Source organism: Leptodactylus fuscus, chromosome 10 (genome assembly GCF_031893055.1).
Source record: "Leptodactylus fuscus isolate aLepFus1 chromosome 10, aLepFus1.hap2, whole genome shotgun sequence".
Classification (NCBI taxonomy): domain Eukaryota; kingdom Metazoa; phylum Chordata; class Amphibia; order Anura; family Leptodactylidae; genus Leptodactylus; species Leptodactylus fuscus.
Window position 1 is genome coordinate 59,641,095 of NC_134274.1, and position 21,886 is coordinate 59,662,980.

General features: G+C 44.0%; 1 protein-coding gene across 1 annotated transcript in view; it reads left to right on the top strand.

Moving 5' to 3' along the window:
* MCU (mitochondrial calcium uniporter) overlaps window positions 1-21,886 on the top strand; it is a 74,367-nt gene that overhangs the window by 40,999 nt on the left and 11,482 nt on the right. The window contains exons 2-3 of the mRNA XM_075258245.1: window positions 20,845-20,914; window positions 21,068-21,238. Coding sequence (XP_075114346.1) covers window positions 20,845-20,914; window positions 21,068-21,238 — 241 coding nt within the window. The remainder of the gene's footprint in view (window positions 1-20,844; window positions 20,915-21,067; window positions 21,239-21,886) is intronic.

Here is a 21,886-nt window from a genome sequence, read left to right on the forward strand (position 1 = left end):
TTAGTTCTCCTCTTCGAAATCACAACCTCTTCTGATTCTGACCAAGACTTTCACTTGCTGCTCTTTAGTAATGGCATAATGTTGTCTTAGTGTCATAGACATGTCTGCTCCTTCTATCAGCTGTCTATAATTCTCAGGTTTTCTTTTTAACCCTTATGCTTACACGATTGCTTTCTTTAAATCTAAACCCACCAAAACCCTGTAGTTCAGTTCATTTACTGGTCATTGGCTTATTATTTTACAGGATCCCTTTGGAGTTTTTAACCTCCTACCCCCTGCATGTAGGGATTACACCAGTGCTGTGTCTGCAGTCAGGTTGCTGCAGTGGATAGTGATTGTTTGCTGCTGCAGCGCACCCTTCCTCCTACGCACCGTCTGCCATTAGATCCAGTGTGTTAAAGAGTGGATGCCATTTGTCTGTCTTGTAACATTTCATTGACTGATGCTTATAACCCTGAGAGTCGTTATTCAGTCAAGTATGTGTCTCTTTAGGTGCATGACAATTTATGGATATGTTCACACAGTTTTTTGCAGGCTGATGAAATCTGCTTCAGGACATGACACGTGTGCTTTTTTTTTTTTTTTGTTCCTGCTGAAAAGATAAGCTAGAGGGAGAAAAACCGCTACTAACTTCCATTGAAATGTATGGAAGGTGTTTTTGAGGTGTATTCAGCGTGTGAAAATACCCTTAGGCTGGTCTTACATGGCCGCAATGTAAGTCCGCAAATGGTCTGCAATTGAGGGTTTTCAATTGCGGACACATTATATTCAATGCGGCCTCTTACACTACTGGATATTTTATCCGTGGTGTGGCCAGGCCGGAACTGTGGTCCGCAATTTATAGAGCAGGTCCGTAATGGCTGTGAATTCACGGCACTGCACGGACTCGCCCACAGAACTCACGGGCGTCTGCGGTGTCTATGTTGATGATCAGCAATTTGCGGACTGTAAAATCATTACGGCCGTGTAAGACCAGCCTGTTAGGGAGCCTTCACACGGAGTTTACGCTCCGCTCATTCAGACACGTAGACACGTGTCAAAGTGACCGCTGTAAAACACAATCCCATAGACTTCAATATGTGCTGCTCTTACGCGTACTACACATTGAAATCAATGGGAGGCTTTTAAACCCATTGATTTCAATGTGTAGCGCGCGTAAGACCGGCATACATTGAAGCCTATGGGATTGTGTTTTACAGCGGTCACTTTGACACGGGTTTACGTCTCTGAATGAGCGGAGCGTAAACTCCGTGTGAAGGCTCCTTTACAGTCCTCACTTTGACTACCACAGTATCTTGGATTTTTTTATATAAACCCTGATTTGGTTGCATATTTCTGCCAGCACATGAAGCCAGATGAGGCCCGGAGAATATGGAAATAATCCATAAAATTTCTGGATTCAATCGGGTTTATACCACCACTTAACCATCATCTTCTCTTATAACATGCTGCCTGCACATTGCATTGTATTTTCAACACAAACTTCCCTTTAGGTGGCTGGATAACTGTGTTTTTGGGGTGTTTTTTTTTTTTTTTGTTGTTGTTGTTTTTTTGTCATTCAGATGACGATAAGGACTAGTTTTAAACAAGTTCTCTGGGAAGCCTGGATAAAATATTAATCCAAAATTGATATTTGCAGATTAATTTTTCCCATTTTGGCCCTGTCGCTACTAGCAGATTGAAGACTCAGTAAGTCGAGGACCTTCTATCGTTAGATAGAAAATGTTACAAATGAATAATTGTTCATAAGTTCTGAATCCTATTAATCTGCATTTGCACTGATGGAATAGACAGTAGCTGATTCACAGCTTGGGGTTTCCTCTTTTTACTTACGGGTATTAATGGAACTTGTATTTATGGTCTTCCTTGGGCTCCTCAGGACATTAACTCTTCCACTCAACTGTGGAAGGATGTATAGGCAGACAGATGAAAAGTGCCGCTGTCAGGAGTGATAAATGGAGGGAATGTAGAATGAATATGTGCCTTCTGTGGTGTGGCGGAGGGTTCCCAGGCTGTTTGTTAGTACATATATCTCCATTGCTATAGCCTGGGTGAGTCACACTAGTGTAGACAGTATAGTTTAAGGGAGTATCTAGTATATTACATTTTCATTTAATTAGATGTACTTCTATAAACAATAGTGGTTTATTTTTTCACATTGAACTATTTTTTGTTAAAACTTTCCTGGGAAACAGACTACATACGTTGTCTATCTAGACGTTGCAACAGGGTGTGGTGACATATCTGTCTATTAGGCTAAGGCCCCACATGGCGTCCTGCAGTAAAAATGCATTGCGGAAAGAAACGAGGCGGCAATGCATCACGGTTCTTGCCGCAGCGCTTTAGACAGAAAATTTGCAGAGGTTTCCTCTGCAAACTTTGTTTGTTATTCCTATGGGGCAACTGCCGATGTTTCCATAGGTATAATTGATATGCTGCGATTTCCAAAACTGTGGTTTGTACCGCAAAGTGAGCGTGGGATTTGTTAGAATCCCATCCACTTTGCTCTGCCTGTAAAATGCTGCTATTTTCTCCATGGCGTTTCCACCTCTGGCAAATTGCAGCGTTTGCGCCACATGGAGCCCCTAGCTTAAGGCTAGTTTCCAAAAAGCACAGTGGGGATGATTTATTAATGAAATTGCACCAAAAATGTTGTCAATACATGCCTTGCACCGCACTTGGCGTTTTAGACGCTTTGCGTCATGGCAGTATGTAAAAATGGTCTAAAAATTTAGGGGCAGATTTATCATCCCGCACCAGACAATGTGATAAATCTAGGGCAGTTTAAGACTGTCTAGTTTCTCTTCACCAATAAGCATAGCATTATTCCCAATCCCAATGATGGTCTTTTCAGCTGTCCTAGTGGAAGCCATGCTTCCATTGGCGTCTGCATACGGGTGTGTAATTCTCACCTAATGTCGTGCAGGACCGGAGAAGCATTGTCCAGATGTAATGCTTTTCTTTACTATAGATCAGGCGCTCTATTCTTGAAATAGAAGGGTCAACATTATAGTATGACCAAATAGGAGTGGAGTGAAATCTGTGCTGCAGACCATCAATTTGTAGAAGATCACAACAACGGTTAGGCCATCGACTTAGGCAATGTTGCCTCCTAGTCTCTTGAGGGTAAGCAGACTCTGTCCTAGAGGTGTCTTGTATCGCCTCCAAAGACCATGGGACCTACAATTCAAAGGACCTGATTTTTATTGCTTGTTAAAGTTCTGAATATTCTAAGTTATTCACCCATATTTTACGCTCTCGATATTGGTTTCCATGCTAATGGCGTTTGCGGTAAATGTCAGGACTGCTTTGTGCACTTCATTTGTTTCCGTGTTCCATTTCGGTTTAGCTGGAGCCCTCTGCGATTGTGTATGCCATTGTTTTAATCTGTTGAACGAGGCAGAAAAGACCTTGCCAAGAACCCAGATGCTTCATGGTCCCTCTTATATGAGAGATTGCTTTATTATCCTCCTTTTGGAAAGTCTTGTATATTGATCTGCGTTTTTTTTTATTTTTTTTGCTCCTGTTTTGGAACGTTGATGCTGGTTTTATAATTCAATGACATCAAATTAACAGCTTGTAAGCAACAAAAACTATTCAATTACTTGGCGTTCTGGGTCAATCTCTACTTCTATGGCTCCTTTTCATGTCCTACCGGTAATTGTAATGCTGCTACCGGTGTTTGATGCGGAGTAAAGGCAAAGGGGTCTTTTGTACGCCGGCATGAATAAAAGGGCTGCATTTGTGCATCATAATAAACATCTACGCCGTTCAGTAACTTGTGTAAATTTCCTGTATAACTCACGCCGAGTTATAATCAACGTGGAGCTGAAGAATCCCTGACACAGCAGAACAGCGGATAGATTTTTACACGACTGTAGTTTAAGACCCCAAATGGTCCGCAATTGCGAGTTTTAAATTGCGGACCCACTGTTTACTATGTGGCCTCTTACACCAGCGTAGATTTTGTCCGTGGTGTGGCATGCCATAACCGTGGTCCGGACGGTATACCGCATGTCCATAATGGCCGTGTTTTTACGGCACGGACAGTCCTATACAAGTCTATGGGCACGTACAGTTATGCAGATATACACTGAATATACATCAGTGTATATCCACAATTGCGGATGTCAGCATGTGTGTTTTGTGGTGTGTTTTGTTTTTTGCAGATTCGCATAATACTGATACACACAGAATGTTGCAGATGCACTTTGCAGTACTTTGGGCACGGACGTCTGCGGAATGAGTTTTTAGATTGAAATTTGTGTTGCGGATCTGCAAATTGCGGACTACAAAAACCACTACGGTCGTGTAAGACCAGCCTAAGAAAGGGCCCAAAGGTGCCAAAGATGCGCTACATCATCACGCACCTATGCCAAAAAACTGGTGCAGATGTGTTCATTTCCCCAATTATCATCTGATCACTGGACACTTCTAGGGACCATTGCAGCATAGTTGCGAACCAAACCCAGTTCACATGTATTGCATGGTTTCGTAGGTACTTAGTCATGCTTCCATTGGCGTCTGCATATGGGTGTGGTTCAATCTGCATGCGGTTGCCTCTATGTTGGAACAGACCCTTACACGGGAATCCTTCCTATGAGCGATCAGGCAATCATCATTCCTTATATAAGGCCCTTTTAATACTTATACTTGGTAGGAATGGAAGGTAAAGTTTTAACTTGGACGTGCATTAAATAACATCCCATAAGATGGTTGGCGGGATACCTTATAATTGACCTAGTTATGTCCAGTGGGCTTTTTTCTATTTCATTTTTCCATAAAAGACGGTTATATAATGTGTTTGTGCACAATTTTATATGTATTTTTGGTAGGAACCTGCAGTTTCATGTTGTACTGCTGTAGAAGTTTGACAGCTGCTTTCAGAGTCATGACAGCAGCCCAGTAATGAATGTAATGTACGCTCGGAAATGACTGGGTAAAGCGATCCGTTCAGACAGCCAGGGATTTGCTTTATTTCTCCATCTATTTATTTGGCATTAGCCGGGGAAATAAAATGTTATATGTGCTGTAGAATGAAATGGCCAGCGATCACATGGAGCGGATCTCGGCTATTAATGAAGTATCCAATCGCCGTTTTGTTGGCAGCGGATGGTTAAATATTTCTCTAAGCATTTGCAAGCAGTAACTGTGTTTGCTTTTTGCCCTGGTCCCTGTGAGACTTGGACTGCAGGAGAATTGACTCACTGTTTGCGTTTTGGTTTGGCAGCCATGACTTGTAGTATCCAGGTTCTCTGGCGCTTCTATCTATGGATGTGATAATGAATAGTATGTGGGGGGATGATATGACTATATCGTTTCAGGAGTATTTTACTTTGGCAACCTATGACTAACACTACTCTGGTGGAATCCTTGTTTCGTCATCTTCCGGGGATCCTAAGATGCATTTCATAATCCTCTCTCGCTTTCATGGCTTTTATGTGTTTTTTTTTGTTTTTTTTGTTTTTTTTTTCCCACTGATGTGCTTGGCATGCAGAAAGAGTTGTGTTCTGCAGTATTTGCTTCTCTTTCCCCAGCGATCGCCACACACAGATGAGGAGGATAAAATAAGAGTGGTGGCGATGCTGTAACCTTGCAGTTGTCCCAACCAAGGTTATCTGCTGCGTAAAAAGACGTTGCGCTGGATCTGGTTTCAAGGAAATAGTCTTGGCTAGCGAAAAGAAATTTCAAGAAGCCATGTAGTAATGACAAGCAGTAAGTCACCCTGGTCACAACAACTGGCTTTTATTATTGTCTTTTTCTGTGATGTTAGGATGAAATGTCTGACGTTGCGATACAAAACGGTGATTTCCTGTTAACTATGGAGATTTTTGTGTTTATGTGGCATTTCACCATTTGCATCACATTATTTATTCCATGAACAGCTGCTGTGGTAGGAGGAATGGATTATTTATTTCAAGGAAGTGGGGCTTCCTTGCTTTGGTCTCTACTAAACCGAGGGAAAGGTGTCTGCTACAGAAAGATGTCTCAATATTCGATTGGGTTTACGTGTGCTATACTCTGCAAAAACACATACAAAAATGCAAGCGTTTTTTGTAAAATTTGTCTGTTTCAGAAATGCTTGTGCTTTTTTATATGGCAGCTACGTGTATTTTTGTATGCGTTTTTGTGGAGAAAAGCACACTGTAAACCCAGCCCAAGGCTTCAAGTACGCGACAGACCGGGTGGGTTCGAATATTAATTTTAATTATTTTAAATGGATGCCACTTAAATAACATCATAGTTCCTTCTGTACTCCAATTATTCCAATGGGGTTCAGTTTTGTTTCCATAGTAGGATAGGACCTGTTCTATAAATACAGGATCGGAATGGAGCATAGACTATGTACATAATTTATCTGGGTAGTGCCATTTACCAAAGTCAATCGCTTACTTTGTGGACTTGAAGGAGAATCTGCAAGAGGTGAGCAGTGAAAACACACGAACTCCATAGCCTATAATGGGGTCCGTGTGCTTTTTGCGCGGTCTCCTCACGAGTCATGGGGATAGGAAAGTAGATCACAAAGTACTTTTCTATCCGTATGTTCCATGCGGACACGGCGCGGAAAGAGCACAGACCCCACTATAGTTTATGGGGTCCGTGTGCTTTCATAAAGTCACCGCTTGCCACTGCGTTTGGTATTCCATTCGGGGAGTCCCCATGCAAACTCCCCAAACGGATTACCGAACGCAGATGTGAACCAGGCCTTATGCTGTACACTTTTTTATTTCTGGTATCCTTTTAGGATCATATTATAGGTCTTTAGCTAGCATCCTGCACAATATTCCAGATATAACATTGTATTTGCATGGTACTGAGTTTTACCACCACAGTTCCTCTTCATTTGCAGAAAAGGTTGAGCTCAAACTTCTGTGGTTACTCGGAATAGCTTATTGACCTTTCCAGGTCATGAGAATGTAAAACTTTCAGTTTCTAAGTCTTGAAATTTTGCTTCTTGTTGTCACGTGGTTGTTTTATAAAAAACCATGGCTTCTGCGACTGTCCGTGTGTTTCACAGGCAATATGGTATGACATCTCATATCTCATAACACCACAGCTAAGAGAGTGTTTAGGAGGACATTAACCTATATCTGTCTGCTTCTCTCAGATATATGCTTTAATAATTTATCATATGACAAGCTGGAAGGACCAGTAAGCAGTTTCTTCATGGAAAATCCAATTTCATGTCATTCTCTTATTCTCCGCAGGATAAAGTTGATGGTGGGAATCTTGTCATTGTAATATAACATCTCTATTTCCCCTGCTGCTAGACCCCCTTTCTGCAATGGTCTGACTTGATGGAGATTTCTTAATGGGGTTGTCCCATAATTAAATATTTACATAATGCATCTTATCAGCACGTGAACCTCCTTAGAAGAGGGAATCCTAAGAAAACCAGGGGGCGCTATAGCAAGTATGTAACAGCAATGTCTGTACATAGAAGTAACTTTTTAAAAAGTTGTTACATTTTGAGTAATAGAACATAACAGATTGTTCATATACGGTAATCCCTAATTGTAAAAACGCTTATAATAGTCCCGTCATGTAGCCAATGGGACAGCACTTGCATAAAAAGTTGTAGGGGTATTACAGGGATCATAATGCCATAAAACACAAGCCAGAACTGTATTAAAGAAGACCTTTCACGTCCTCAGGGCACATGCGGTGTAATACACCGCTATAAAGCCGACAGTGTGCTGAATTCAAACGTTGGCCGTGGTTGGAGTAAAACAAACAAAAAAAATATTCTTGACTAAAGCTTCAAAATAAATTATTATAATAAATTAATGAATATTATATTATGCAGTTATTGATATTGAATAATGAATTGGTTGTATACTTTGTTACATATTTACCTTCATAGGAATTCAATCTCTGGAGCGTTTTTTATATATATATATATATATATATATATATATATAGCACCATTAATTCCATGGTGCTTTACATTTGGGGGTTACATACAGTACGCAAAATATATAAAACAGTGACTGACTGGCATAGTGGGGTAGAGGGCCCTGCCCGCAATGGCTTACAATCTATGAGGGACGGGGATAGAGACAGAAGGAGAGGGGGAGACTGTACAGATGGTGGTGTGGTGATAGTGTTATTGGAGGTTGTAGGCCTTCCTGAATAGGTGAGTCTTCAGGGCCTTCTTGAAGCCTATGATTGTGGGGCTCAGTCTTATGTGTCTTGGTAAGGTGTTCCAGAGTATGGGGGATGCACGGGAGAAATCTTGGAGACGGTTGTGTGAGGAGCGAATGAGAGCAGAGCGGAGCAGAAGGTCATTGGAGGATCTGAGGTTAAGTGTGGGCATGTAGCAGGAGTTTAGTTCAGAGATATATGGAGGGGCCAGGTTGTGGATGGCTTTGTATGTTAATGTTAGTAGCTTGAACTCAATTCACTGGGCTATGGATAGCCAGAGGAGGGACTGGCAGAGGGGAGCAACCGATGAAGATCGGGAGGAGAGGTGAATTAAGCGAGCAGCACAGTTTAAGGTGAACTGGAGGGGGGCGAGGGTGTTAGCTGGGAGTCCATGGAGAAGGGTGTTGCAGTAATCTAGGCGGGAGATTGAGGGCCTGGACGAGCGTCTTAGTCTTTTCAGGGGTGATGAAGGAGCGGATTCGGTGGATGTTCTTGAGTTGGAGGCGGCAGGAAGTGTTGAGGGTTTGAACGTGTGACTTGAAGGATAGGTCGGGATCCAGTGTTACTCCAAGGCATCGGGCCTGTTGGACAGGGGTAAGTGGGGTTCCGTTGACTTTGATAGATGGGTCAGGTGGAGGGGCCATACGGGGTGGAGCGAAGATGATGAACTCCCTTTTCTCCATATTGAGTTTGAGAAAGCGGGAGGAGAGGAAGGAGGTTACAGCCGTTAAACAATCTGGAATTCTGGCCAGCAGAGAGGTAATGTCTGGTCCAGAGATGTATATTTGGGTGTCATCAGCATAGCAAAGGTACTGGAAGCCATGAGATTCTATGAGTTGGCCAAGGGTGTAGATGGAGAACAGGAGGGGTCCTAGGACGGAGCCTTGGGGGACACTTACAGAGAGAGGGCATGGTGAGGTATGAGGAGATCCAGGAATGGGCCAGGTCTGAGATACCAAGGAACGAGAGAATTTCTAACAGGAGGGAGTGGTCGACTATGTCAAAGGCAGAGGAGAGGTCAAGGAGGAGGAGGACAGAGTAATGGTGCTTGGCTTTGGCGGTTAGAAGGTTATTAGTGACTTTAGTTAGGGCAGTTTCAGTGGAGTGCCGGGGTCTGAAGCCTGACTGAAGTCGGTCAAGGAGCAGGTTGGACAAGAGATAGGAGGAGATTTCGGAGTGTACATGTTGCTCAAGCAGTTTTGAGGCGTACGAGATCAGTGAGATGGGACAATAGTTGGCTGGAGAGGACGGGTCGAGGGACGGTTTCTTAAGTATGGGTTTGACTGTGGAGTGTTTGAAGGCAGAGGGGAAGGATCCATTGGCTAGGGATAGGTTGAAGAGATGGGTTAGGGCTGGAGTAATGACTTCAGTGAGTTTGGGGATGAGATGTGACTGGATCAGGTCAAATGTGCAGGAGGTGAGGTGGGATTTAGAGATTAGAGAAGAGAGTTTTTCGTGAGTGATGGTGGAGACACAGGTCAGGGTTGGGGAGCAGCGAGTAGTTGGGTAGATGGGTTGTCGGGGGTGTAGGGTGAGACTGTCTCTGATGGTGTCGATTGTGGGGCATGGCCACTACACTGTGGGGAGCCGTCTCTAGAAATACTTTAGTTTTATTAATTCAATAGTGGTACATTGTAGCTTTGTGTCTAGATTGTGACAGATTTACCCACGGGGCATGTGCCTTGACAGGGTTACACAGGGGCGTAGCTATAGGAGGTGCAGCAGTAGTAGTTGCTACCGGTACTAAGCCGTGAACCCTGAAGGAGCTCCAAAAGCACCTCTAACACAAAATCTGCCGCTATTCTAAAGGACACAAGGTAGGTAAGGCCCCACCACATATTTTGCTTTGAGGCACAGGAGCTTCGCGTTACACCATTGACTATACATTGTAGAGCGTACACTACAGAGATGTGTGAATAGTGCCTACTAAGGTGTTCTTGTGGTTGTAGCACCATAGTTTAGGATCTTCCTTTTCAGTCAATGGAGATAAGAACACTTTCAGGCGTGTAAGCTTGATGGGATGTTCGGTAAGTCCATGCATCTTGGAGATTCTCGCCCTTGCTGTCAGCTGAGGTTATAGATCTCCGGTTATATGGTAATGTTTATGCAAATGATCCTGATGGAGGTCAGAAATCCTTAATTCAACAGTTCTTGATAATAACTAATATCATGCACTTGGTAATGTATATTTATTGTGGTGTCAAATGTATTTCACCCATGGAATAAGTGGACAGTTAGTGATTCTTATCTAAGTATACTTAATATAAGAGGAAATGTCTGCTGGCTGTTATTTTCCTATATTCTGACGCTTCTGGAGAAGTAAAGGTTTTCGTTATCCTTATTTGCAGACGACCGTGTCATCAGTGCTGTATGTCCAAATAGTACGGACAGTATTGCTTCAGCAAATAGATTCCTGGGGTTAGCAAGGTAACTGTTCCACAAATACGGACAACACATAGAATAGAAGCCTATGGGAAAGTCCGTGCCGCAAACACTGAGCAGAATAGGACCTGCTCAGGTCCACACAGATCTGTGGAGCACATGGTAGTGTACTTGGTCACATAGGAAATGAATGGGTCAGTGTGAAAAACACGGATAGCGCACGTAGTTTGCAAGGGACCTTATTAATGTGCCCAGCCCTCGACAAGGAGAAACTTTTCCATTGTAGCCAATAAGATGGGGTCACTAGCAGTATATAAACTAGTAATAGCCCTGCTGCTATATTACATTTATATGGCCACAATTGACATAAGTCCAGTTACAATATATGCTTTGCTGGAGCTACTTATCTATTGGAAATTCATGTTGGATGGGGGTTAAAATCCTTCTTTACTGCATTTTCTATGTATAAAAATTGTGTAGAGATCTGTCATCCATGTGCCGTCTTCTGCCATCGATCAACTGCATATGGTTTATGACAGGTCTGTGCCATCTGTTCTTACAGCATGTTTGGTGTTATATTGAGAGTACACGCAGTCTGACATGTTGGTTGTAGCATCAGTCATAGATCGGACAAATATTGACCACCAATACCAACCTGAACATGTTGGACTGACAACTCAGATGGCCAGTGTGGCATGTAGTTGCCTAGACTTGTTTGGGGTAGGGTCACACATGGCAGATTGTTGATGACTGTTCTAGTCATCTGGGTGGGGCTTATAGAAAAGCATTTGTCTGTAGTGGAAACCCACCACAAAAACTTCTGCAGTAAATAGAAGTAGATTCAGAAAGCCAAATACTAAAGGGAGACTACCACCAGACCCCAGCGTGTCCAAGCTGACCCACAAATAGATGGGTTAGGGTCACCAGAATCAAACTGTTCTTTCTTATAGTGAATTGGTTCCTCTGCTTCCGAGGTTTCACTTTTTTTGCTAATATGCTAATGAGCTCTTTGGAGCAATTGGTGTGTTGCCGCTTACTTTTTTGGAGCAATGACAACACCCTCATTGCTCCAAAGAGCTCTTTTGCTTAATAACCGAAAAAAGGTGATCTATTGGAAAGGCAGAAATTCACAAGGGGGAAACACGGTTTGATTCAGGTGACCCTAACCCATCTATTTGCAGGGCTGGGTTGACATTCTGAGGGCCTGGTGACAACTCCCTTTTAATCAGTTAATACAGTTGTTCTACGCCAAATGAGTTTTCAGCTCAATAAAGTGCATAGTTCATGAAAGGTGCAGACCTTTTAATAAGCGGACTGTAGAATGGAGCCAGCTTGAGGGAAGTTTATTTTTTTTTCTTCTAAGTTCATCTAGATTTTGGAACCAGTCCCAGAGCAGCACAATTTGGTCTCGGCTCTCTGAATTCTCCTTTGCCACCTCATTGCCCCAGTCAGCCTCAGGGATTATGTTAATTTTTGACACTTTACTAATATTTTACTGATGTGTGAAAACACTTAAATGTCTGTGTAGTGTGCCTGCCAGAATGATTTTAGAGATTAGCGCTGCCAGTATGGGAGACTTGTGCCACCCAGTGCCGCCTTATGCGCCAAAGGATACCTACTTGTAGGGCCGAAAACTAATCTGTAAACTTTGTCCTTTCAAGAGGAGAAAAGTTACTTAGCAGCGGTGGTAAAGCTAAATTATTTATCACGTTGTCATTTCTAGCCTTAACTATGTGAATCACATTCAAAGATTTACCTCCATATTTCCGTATTTACTGCGGTCTCTCATACCAGTGGAAAGGGATATAGCAGTAATGGGGAGATTCCTCAGGATAAAATTTACCGGGTGCATTTAACTTCAAAGAAAAATTTTTTGAGAAATCAATTGCAAAATTAATTTAAGTGTAGATTTGACCCTTTGCATTGCATGATCTGATCAGTGGGGTGACATCTGTGACTTTTCCATAGGATACACGCTAAATGTCTGATAGATAAGCGCACACGTTGCTATCTCTAGAATCTCCATCCAACCTGTCTACTTGGCTGAGAGGTAACCATGCACATGCTGCTCTTTCCATACATGCTTTACTGTATTTGGAGTCCCCAATAGAAGTGAAGGGAGATAGTTTTGCATGTTCACGCCATTCACATTGGACATGGCATTGGACATGATGGCTAGGGATCAGCAGACCCGGTTCTGGAGATATTCTGCTCTGGAACCTGTCATGGGAATATTTTCTGGCATTAGTGTACCTTGAAATTGTTCCACCTTTAGAAATGGAGTTCCATAGAAGTGAAAGGGGCAACAAATCAGCAACTCTCCATTACTATGTTCACATGGGGCATTATGGGCTACTTGTGGGCGACCCCTGTGTAAATAGGATAGCGGTCACCAATGGGACCTCAGAGACTTGATTGATTTCTAATGGTGCCCGTTGGATGCCCATTCCTTTATGAAGTCACCAGACAAAAAAAATTGGATTTGCAGGTGTTTTTGTTTTTTTTTTTTATCTGGAGATTTTAGACATGGACCCAGCATAACTCTGTAAATTGTATCAGCCTTGTCACTAAATACTGTGCATGTAAGTATATAGCGTTCTCACCATGTCGGCTCCTTGTTCTCTTAGTACACTTGTTAGAGCGCTGTACTGTATTGTGCGTCCACATGTTGGTCACAGATAAGGGTGTTGGCACAGATAATGGTAGGCTTCAGGAAGTTTAGTGTTCGGAGCTCATGGCAAGTGAAACTACATTTACTGATGGAATAACATTCATCATAAGTAGTCCTGCCTAATATGTTAGGGAATTGCTATCTGTGCTCATCTGTCGTGAACCTGTGTTTCATGTAGTGATTCCTACTACAGTAAGCTGTCAGATCTACTGTATTAACCAGTGATTGTATGGATGCGGGTGTTTATGATGTAGTGAAGGGATCAAGTGAGAGATTGAAATCTATCGATCCACATCAGACAATGAGGCAGCTCTTGTAACCTCACATGACCAGAGGAAGTTCCCCCTGTACATCCTGGCATCGTATGAGGACCGGCAGCTAGATCAGATGCTGTCACTAGATAGTAATGAGGAAGGATCTGTCATCCCATTTACAGTAAATGCTCCGTACTCAGAGCTATGTACAACTTGGTGGGGCTTCCGGTGTAAGATCGGCGCTAGTTTTAGTTTGGTGGCTGATTTAAGGTCAGAAATTGTGTTTGCAGATTGTGTCCTGTTTAAAGGTTTCACCGCAGGGCTCTGTTCTGGGCCCAGTACTTTTTAATACCTTTATAAATGATCTGGACGATGGAATTATTGGGGAACTCATAAAATTTGCAGATGATACGAAGACAGGAGGAATAGCCAACACTAGAGAGGAGAGAGAGTGTATTCAAAAGGACTTAGACACACTGGAACAATGGGCTGAGGCGAACAAAATGGTATTTAACAGGGACAAATGCAAAGTTCTACCTCTGGGTAACAGAAATGTAAAAAACATATATAGTATGGGAGGAATAGAACTAAGTGATAGCATAGGGGAAAAGGACTTGGGCATAATAGTAGATCACAAATTCAACATGAGCCAACAGTGCGGTGCTGCTGCAAAAAAGGCTAATAAAATTCTGGGATGTATTAAGACAAGCATTGAATCTAGATCAAGAGAGGTCATTATTCTGCTGTACTCTTCCCTGGTCAGACCACACCTGGAATACTGTGTACAGTTCTGGGCGCCTCAATTCAAGAAAGACATCGATATATTGGAGCAAGTCCAGAGAAGAGCAACCAAAATGGTGGAAGGTCTGCAAACCATGTCCTATGAGGAGCGGCTAAAAGAATTGGGATTGTTTAGTTTGCAGAAGAGAAGGCTGAGGGGAGATTTAATAGCAGTCTACAAATATCTGAAAGGTAGTCACAGTGCAGAGGGATCTATCCTATTCTCATTAGCACAAGGAAGTACAAGAAGCAATGGGATGAAACTAAAGGGAAAGAGATACAGATTAGACATTAGGAAAAACTTTCTGACAGTGAGGGTAGTGAGAGAGTGGAATAGGCTGCCACGGGAGGTGGTGGGCGCTCCATCAATGGAAATCTTCAAGCGGAATCTGGATAAACATATAGCTGGGATGATTTAGGAAAACCTGTGCTCGCAGGGGGTTGGACCCGATGGCCCTTGAGGTCCCTTCCAACTCTACCATAAGATAAGATACCTCACTGTTTTAGGAATCCTGCATGCTTTACGTGAATGGAAAACTATGGTTTATTTTTGGAAGTAGAAGCCCTGCCTGGTGGTCAAATAGAAGTTTTTGCTTAGTTTTTTTGCAAAATCATGATAAAATCCTACAATATGACTGCGCTGTGTAGCTAGACTCCTACACTTAGGCCATACTTGGCCTATGGCCTAATGTATGTATCTATAGTTGTTCACACTGAGGTCAGAAGAGTGTACTTTTGGCCCATGTTGGGGTAGTACATGTTGATCTCTGGAAACTGCTGCAGTGGGCGGAGTAATAGGAGCGGTGCTGCAGCCCCATCTACTGTAGCAGTGGCACTGCAGCTTCTATTACCTGCATATGTTCCCCATGCACTGCTGCAGCTTTCGGCACCAATGGACGATGTCAGAGCAGCTGATCTGCGCATGGTCCGCTTGTCCTGTGGATATGTCATCTATATGAAAAATCCATTTGGGTCAGGAAAACCCATTTTAATATATTTTTCAAGAGGCCTTGTCACCACTCCTGATGTCTCTGTTTTCGTGAATCCCTGTATTCCTCATAAGATAGGAATTATGGGCCTGCTTATCTTATAACTGTGTCTCTGCCCTGTCTGACACCGACAGATCAGCGTTCAGTGAGTAAAGCAGTGAGTTTAGCAAATCATTACTAAATTTGTAGGAAGAATAACAGAGAAACGGCACAAAATAGCACTATAAGAAAATATGCTCCAGAGCTACTTTATGGTAATATAAGAATTTAATACAACTACATTATCCCATTCCGCTCCCATTGAAGCCTATTCTGTTCAGGGTATTGCAGGTAGCGATCTTACTGTTATGAATACGTTGTATTGTTCAGAGCTTCATATTCCTAGGCATAGGTGGGAGACCCGAGAGGGGGGGAAACCCTCATTGACAAGCATCTAGTTTAGCAGGCAGCCCTTGCAAGCTGGGGATTCCTGGAGAACATTCCTATTGCATGTGAACACCTTGTGAATGTTAATATACAGAGAGGCTTTTAGTTCATCTCCTCGCAGCTGGAATCATTTAGTGCGTCCGGGGCTCATGAAATGCTTGTTGGTTTTGTATAAATGGCTTATTTTAATGAAGGGGAAAAAAAGCAGCTACAGTGAAGCGAGACCGCGCTGAGACTTTTTTTTAAAAATTTTTCCCTTGCCCGCATGTGTAGCTTTTGTTTTCCTGTTAGAAGTTGTTTTTTTCGCAGACCTCACCGCAGCATTTCTATCAAATGCAATGATAATTCTCTTCATAAATAATTCAGCGTATCTCTGTCAAGATTACCTTATTTATAATGGCTCCGGCACAGGATGCCATTACCTTACTTTACTGCACATTCCCTGGTACTGCCGGAGCTTGCTTACAATGGCACGTTGGTCATGCCAGATACGGTGTGAGACTGCATGACCCCTCAGGAGAATTGGACCGCCTTCATGACTTTTCCCTATCAGCCTACAGCTTGTGCTATTGCAGAACTTTGCTTGCTGCTTTTTGCTGCAACATACAGTTTATGCAGGCGCACCTTTAGGCCACGCACACAAGAACGTGAGACACGCACATTAAGAAAAATAAGGGAGCCAATGGGGACATACCCATGTCTTTGGGATCCGTCGGGCTCTGTATGTAACTGCTATTTTATCAGTCCATCTGTACGTTGTTGTGGTCCCCCTACGGACAAGAACAGCAGCCAGGCGCAGATGTAAACTTAGCCTAACTGATGAAGAATAACGGGCACGTTGATGGAAACCTGGCGTTGAAAACTGACAGTTGAATCAGTTTTTAGTATTTCTTTTTTTTCCTCTGTAATGTGTATGTAGCCTTAGAAACCTATGCCCATAAAGTATAATCACATAATGGTGGGTAAGGGGCCTAAAAGGTGATCATTGGATCCCTTTAATAGCCCTTGATTAAAACAAATGTATTTGTATGTTTTGACTGTTCATGGCTGTAGCCAGGTGTAGAGCTGAATGGCTACAGATAAGGGTATATTCAGACACAGTGTGTATCCACATGAAGTAGACTGGTGCTTCCTTCCCATATTAAAAACCATCTTGACTGAGCATACATGTTTGAGGATGTCAGCTAGAAGACTAACCGTGACTTGTTCAGCCAACAGCCATCTTAAGTGTATGAGGAACTCCTTCATACACCCTCTGCTCAGCTGACTGTACATGTGATCTGAATGGGGAGAGTGGAGAACACTGCTGCCATATATCTCCTCTATGAGAACAGAAGGATTGGATGTATAAAGCCACACATGCCCGAGCCTTAGCTTCTGCCAAAATCAGTTGGTCAGGCCAATGTTAATCGTAGACACGTAGACACCTTGAGCTCCTACCAGGTCATGAACACTGGAGAAGAATGAAGTACCAGAGGTCCGTTATGGGTGAACCGCGCTCACTGGTGTGTACAGGAAGATGGTAAACCAGGATCCAGATATATACGATTTATTGAGTGAATAGGAATACAAAACGACGCGTTTCGGGCCTTACACTGGACCTTTCTCAAGTGCAAGAACGAGAGCACCAGACTGGCTTCTTCCACAATGCAGCTGCCGACACCTCCAGCCGGATCCCCCGGCAAGACCCTTGTCCCCTTGTGCGACCCTTGTGTCCTCCTAACCGGACACACAAGCACACAACAGCCGCACTAGCGCCTCATGCCGGGAACAGGCGCTAGTAGGAAACTGTTCAGTGCTCGCACAAGGGAAAAGGGTCTTGCCGGGGGATCCGGCTGGAGGTGTCGGCAGATGCATTGTGGAAGAAGCCAGTCTGGTGCTCTTGTTCTTAAACTTCAGAAAGGGCCAGTGTAAGGCCCGAAACGCATCGTGCTGTATTCCTAATCACTCAATAAATCGTATATATCTGGATCCTGGTTTACCATCTTCCTGTACACACCAGTGAGCGCGGTTCTCCCATAACGGACCTCTGGTCCTTCATTCTTCTCCAGTATCTCCCCGGTCCTCCGGTGACGGATTGAACTGCTGCCACTCTCACCTTAATACACTTTTAAGTGTTGTGGCTGTTGACAACCTCATAAGGTGTGAGGCCATCTGGCCAATACTTACCCAGTTTCACATCCATCTCTATACGCCTAATACTACACTTAGTGCGCTCGGTGTCCTTGTTCTGTTTCTTATGAACACTGGAGAGGCCATGTAGCTGAGATCCTTGCTAATAAGGTACATCTGTATATACCCCGAGGCAGCTGTTATTTTCAAGTCTTCTTGGTGTCTGTCAGATTCAGATAAAGACTAGAGATGAGCGAACAGTGTTCTATCGAACACATGTTCGATCGGATATCAGGGTGTTCGCCATGTTCGAATCGAATCGAACACCGCGTGGTAAAGTGCGCCAAAATTCGATTCCCCTCCCACCTTCCCTGGCGCCTTTTTTGCACCAATAACAGCGCAGGGGAGGTGGGACAGGAACTACGACACTGGGGGCATTGAAAAAAATTGGAAAAAGTCATTGGCTGCCGAAATCAGGTGACCTCCATTTTAGACGAATAGTGGATTTCAAATCCGGGTCATATGAGAATGTGAACTTTGTGACTATGAGACAGGGATAGCTGTACAGGCAGGGATAGCTAGGGATAACCTTTATTTAGGGGGGAATGTTATTAAAAATAACTTTTTGGGGCTCTATCGGGTGTGTAATTGTGATTTTTGTGAGATAAACTTTTTCCCATAGGGATGCATTGGCCAGCGCTGATTGGCCGAATTCCGTACTCTGGCCAATCAGTGCTGGCCAATGCATTCTATTAGCTTGATGAAGCAGAGTGTGCACAAGGGTTCAAGCGCACCCTCGGCTCTGATGTAGCAGAGCTGAGGCTGCACAAGGGTTCAAGCGCACCCTCGGCTCTGATGTAGGAGAGCCGAGGGTGCACTTGAACCCTTGTGCACCCTCGGCTCTGCTACATCAGAGCCGAGGGTGCGCTTGAACCCTTGTGCACACTCTGCTTCATCAAGCTAATAGAATGCATTGGCCAGCGCTGATTGGCCAATGCATTCTATTAGCCCGATGAAGTAGAGCTGAATGTGTGTGCTAAGCACACACATTCAGCTCTACTTCATCGGGCTAATAGAATGCATTGGCCAGCGCTGATTGGCCAGAGTACGGAATTCGGCCAATCAGCGCTGGCTCTGCTGGAGGAGGCGGAGTCTAAGATCGCTCCACACCAGTCTCCATTCAGGTCCGACCTTAGACTCCGCCTCCTCCAGCAGAGCCAGCGCTGATTGGCCGAATTCCGTACTCTGGCCAATCAGCGCTGGCTCTGCTGGAGGAGGCGGAGTCTAAGATCGCTCCACACCAGTCTCCATTCAGGTCCGACCTTAGACTCCGCCTCCTCCAGCAGAGCCAGCGCTGATTGGCCGAATTCCGTACTCTGGCCAATCAGCACTGGCTAATGCATTGTATTGGCGTGATGAAGCAGTGCTGAATGTGTGTGCTTAGCACACACATTCAGCTCTACTTCATCGGGCTAATAGAATGCATTGGCCAGCGCTGATTGGCCAGAGTACGGAATTCGGCCAATCAGCGCTGGCTCTGCTGGAGGAGGCGGAGTCTAAGATCGCTCCACACCAGTCTCCATTCAGGTCCGACCTTAGACTCCGCCTCCTCCAGCAGAGCCAGCGCTGATTGGCCGAATTCCGTACTCTGGCCAATCAGCACTGGCTAATGCATTGTATTGGCGTGATGAAGCAGTGCTGAATGTGTGTGCTTAACACACACATTCAGCTCTACTTCATCGGGCTAATAGAATGCATTGGCCAATCAGCGCTGGCCAATGCATTCTATTAGCGTGAACTGAGTTTGCACAGGGGTTCTAGTGCACCCTCGGCTCTGCTACATCAGATTGCTACATCTGATGTAGCAGTGCCGAGTGTGCATCAGATGTGTAGTTGAGCAAAACTGACTCAGCACTGCTAAGTCTCTGCATTCGCATAGGAATGCATTGGCCAGCCTTCGGCCAATCAGCGCTGGCTCTGCCGGAGGAGGCGGAGTCTAAGGTCGGACCTGAATGGAGACTGGTGTGGAGCGATCTTAGACTCCGCCTCCTCCAGCAGAGCCAGCGCTGATTGGTCGAGTTCCGTACTCTGGCCAATCAGCACTGGCCAATGCATTTCTATGGGGAAAAGTTAGCTTGCGAAAATCGCAAACTGACAGGGATTTCCATGAAATAAAGTGACTTTTATGCCCCCAGACATGCTTCCCCTGCTGTCCCAGTGTCATTCCAGGGTGTTGGTATCATTTCCTGGGGTGTCATAGTGGACTTGGTGACCCTCCAGACACGAATTTGGGTTTCCCCCTTAACGAGTTTATGTTCCCCATAGACTATAATGGGGTTCGAAACCCATTCGAACACTCGAACAGTGAGCGGCTGTTCGAATCGAATTTCGAACCTCGAACATTTTAGTGTTCGCTCATCTCTAATAAAGACATCTGTAAGAGAAGGCTGGTATAGAAGTTCAGGGTTGGGATAAGAGGTCTGCTTGTGCCAAGTAAAACCTTCTGAGAGGCCTGACGTGTTCCAGAGATGTCTGTGTCATGTCACCCCTATGGTATCTTCCACCTGCATATCACTATGGATATCAGTGCTGCAGGGGGAATGGAGGAGTGATGCATTGTGGCTGCAAATATACATACATATTGGAATTTCCAGTAATTATTAGCCATTGTGGAACTATCTTAAGTCCAAAGGTGATCTGTATTATGTTGTGCTTGCAGCAAGGAGTGGGCAGCAGGACGGTGATAAGAGGTTTCATTGCTTGGAGTATACTGCACTGCTTTGTGGCTTCTGTTGCTGCAGAGATTTTCTATACGTAGCTCTTGTGAGACGGGTTAACAAGGAGTGGTCACATCGTCCTGGCTATTAGAAGCGGGTTTAATTGAGTTAACCGCTGGGGTCTTTCTAATTCCGGCATCATGTAATGGATAAGCATGCTGTACATTTATGTCACTCTGATGCATTTTTCTATATTGTAGTTACTATTTCTAAGAAATATTTGGCTTATAATAGGTCCTAATATAAGTAAAGCTGCAGCCTAACCTTCCTCCCTAGATATTAACCATATATGTGCTTCTGTTTTCTAGGTGCACCAGAGACTTCCTGCATGGCTGAGCCAAAAAGTAGCATTTTGCAGTGCAGCATCGCCCTCTGATGGTGAGTAGGTGTAATTTCTTTGTGTTATTTAGGCTACTGATCTGCAGATATTGATTTCATAAATTATTATTTTGGTACCCGTATACAATTCTGTACCAACTATATTAGTTCCTTTTTTAGTATTAGTAATGCCTTTTTTCATTCATTTGTTAGATGTTTCTGTGGTTTACCAAAACGGGTTTCCTGTGATAACCGTTCACCTCCCGTCCCGCCAGGAGAAATGCCGATTTACTCTGAAGCCTATTTCAGATTCAGTTGGAGTATTTCTGAAGCAGCTCCAGAATGAAGATCGAGGAATTGACAGAGTAGCAATCTACTCCACAGGTTGGAACGCATGCGACTGTACCTGATCTCCAAAATCCAAAATTGTGTTATAATGTACCTACTGGAGCTGGACTCTGATTATTAAGGGAAAGATCTTTAATTGGTGACTCCATCTTAAGATGACCAAGCCCCCTAGTTGTATATTGGCTGAATCCACTGATTTTGGTGGGACCTGCCAACCATCTAATGTGTTTGGTGAGAGGGGATGGTGGGCTCCCAGCTCCTTCCCCTGATGGCAGATTTTTGGGCAAAGTATGTTTGGATTTCAACATGGCCGATGCATTTGTTCTCTGGGAGATAAGCTGCTGCCACGATTGTTTAACAACTGCTTCCTCTCTCTTCTTAACAACACATGCACCCTCTGCTGAGCATGCATGTGCATGGGAGTTTGGGGAGAGATGTCTGGTAACAAAACCATCATTTGGCCATTTGGCTAGCAACTATATTGTGTGTATGGCCAGCCTTGCCCATAAAAAGTAGTCAATCACCTTTCCCAAGCATATTCCACCACCACCACGGTACACCGCTGCTCCTCACACTGCTGTGGTATCGCCTATCCCACTGGTGCAGCAAGAGCAGTGCTCCCAGGGATGAAGTCCCGTCTCCAGTGCACCAACTCCCTCATATGCATAATACTTCAAGGTTGTT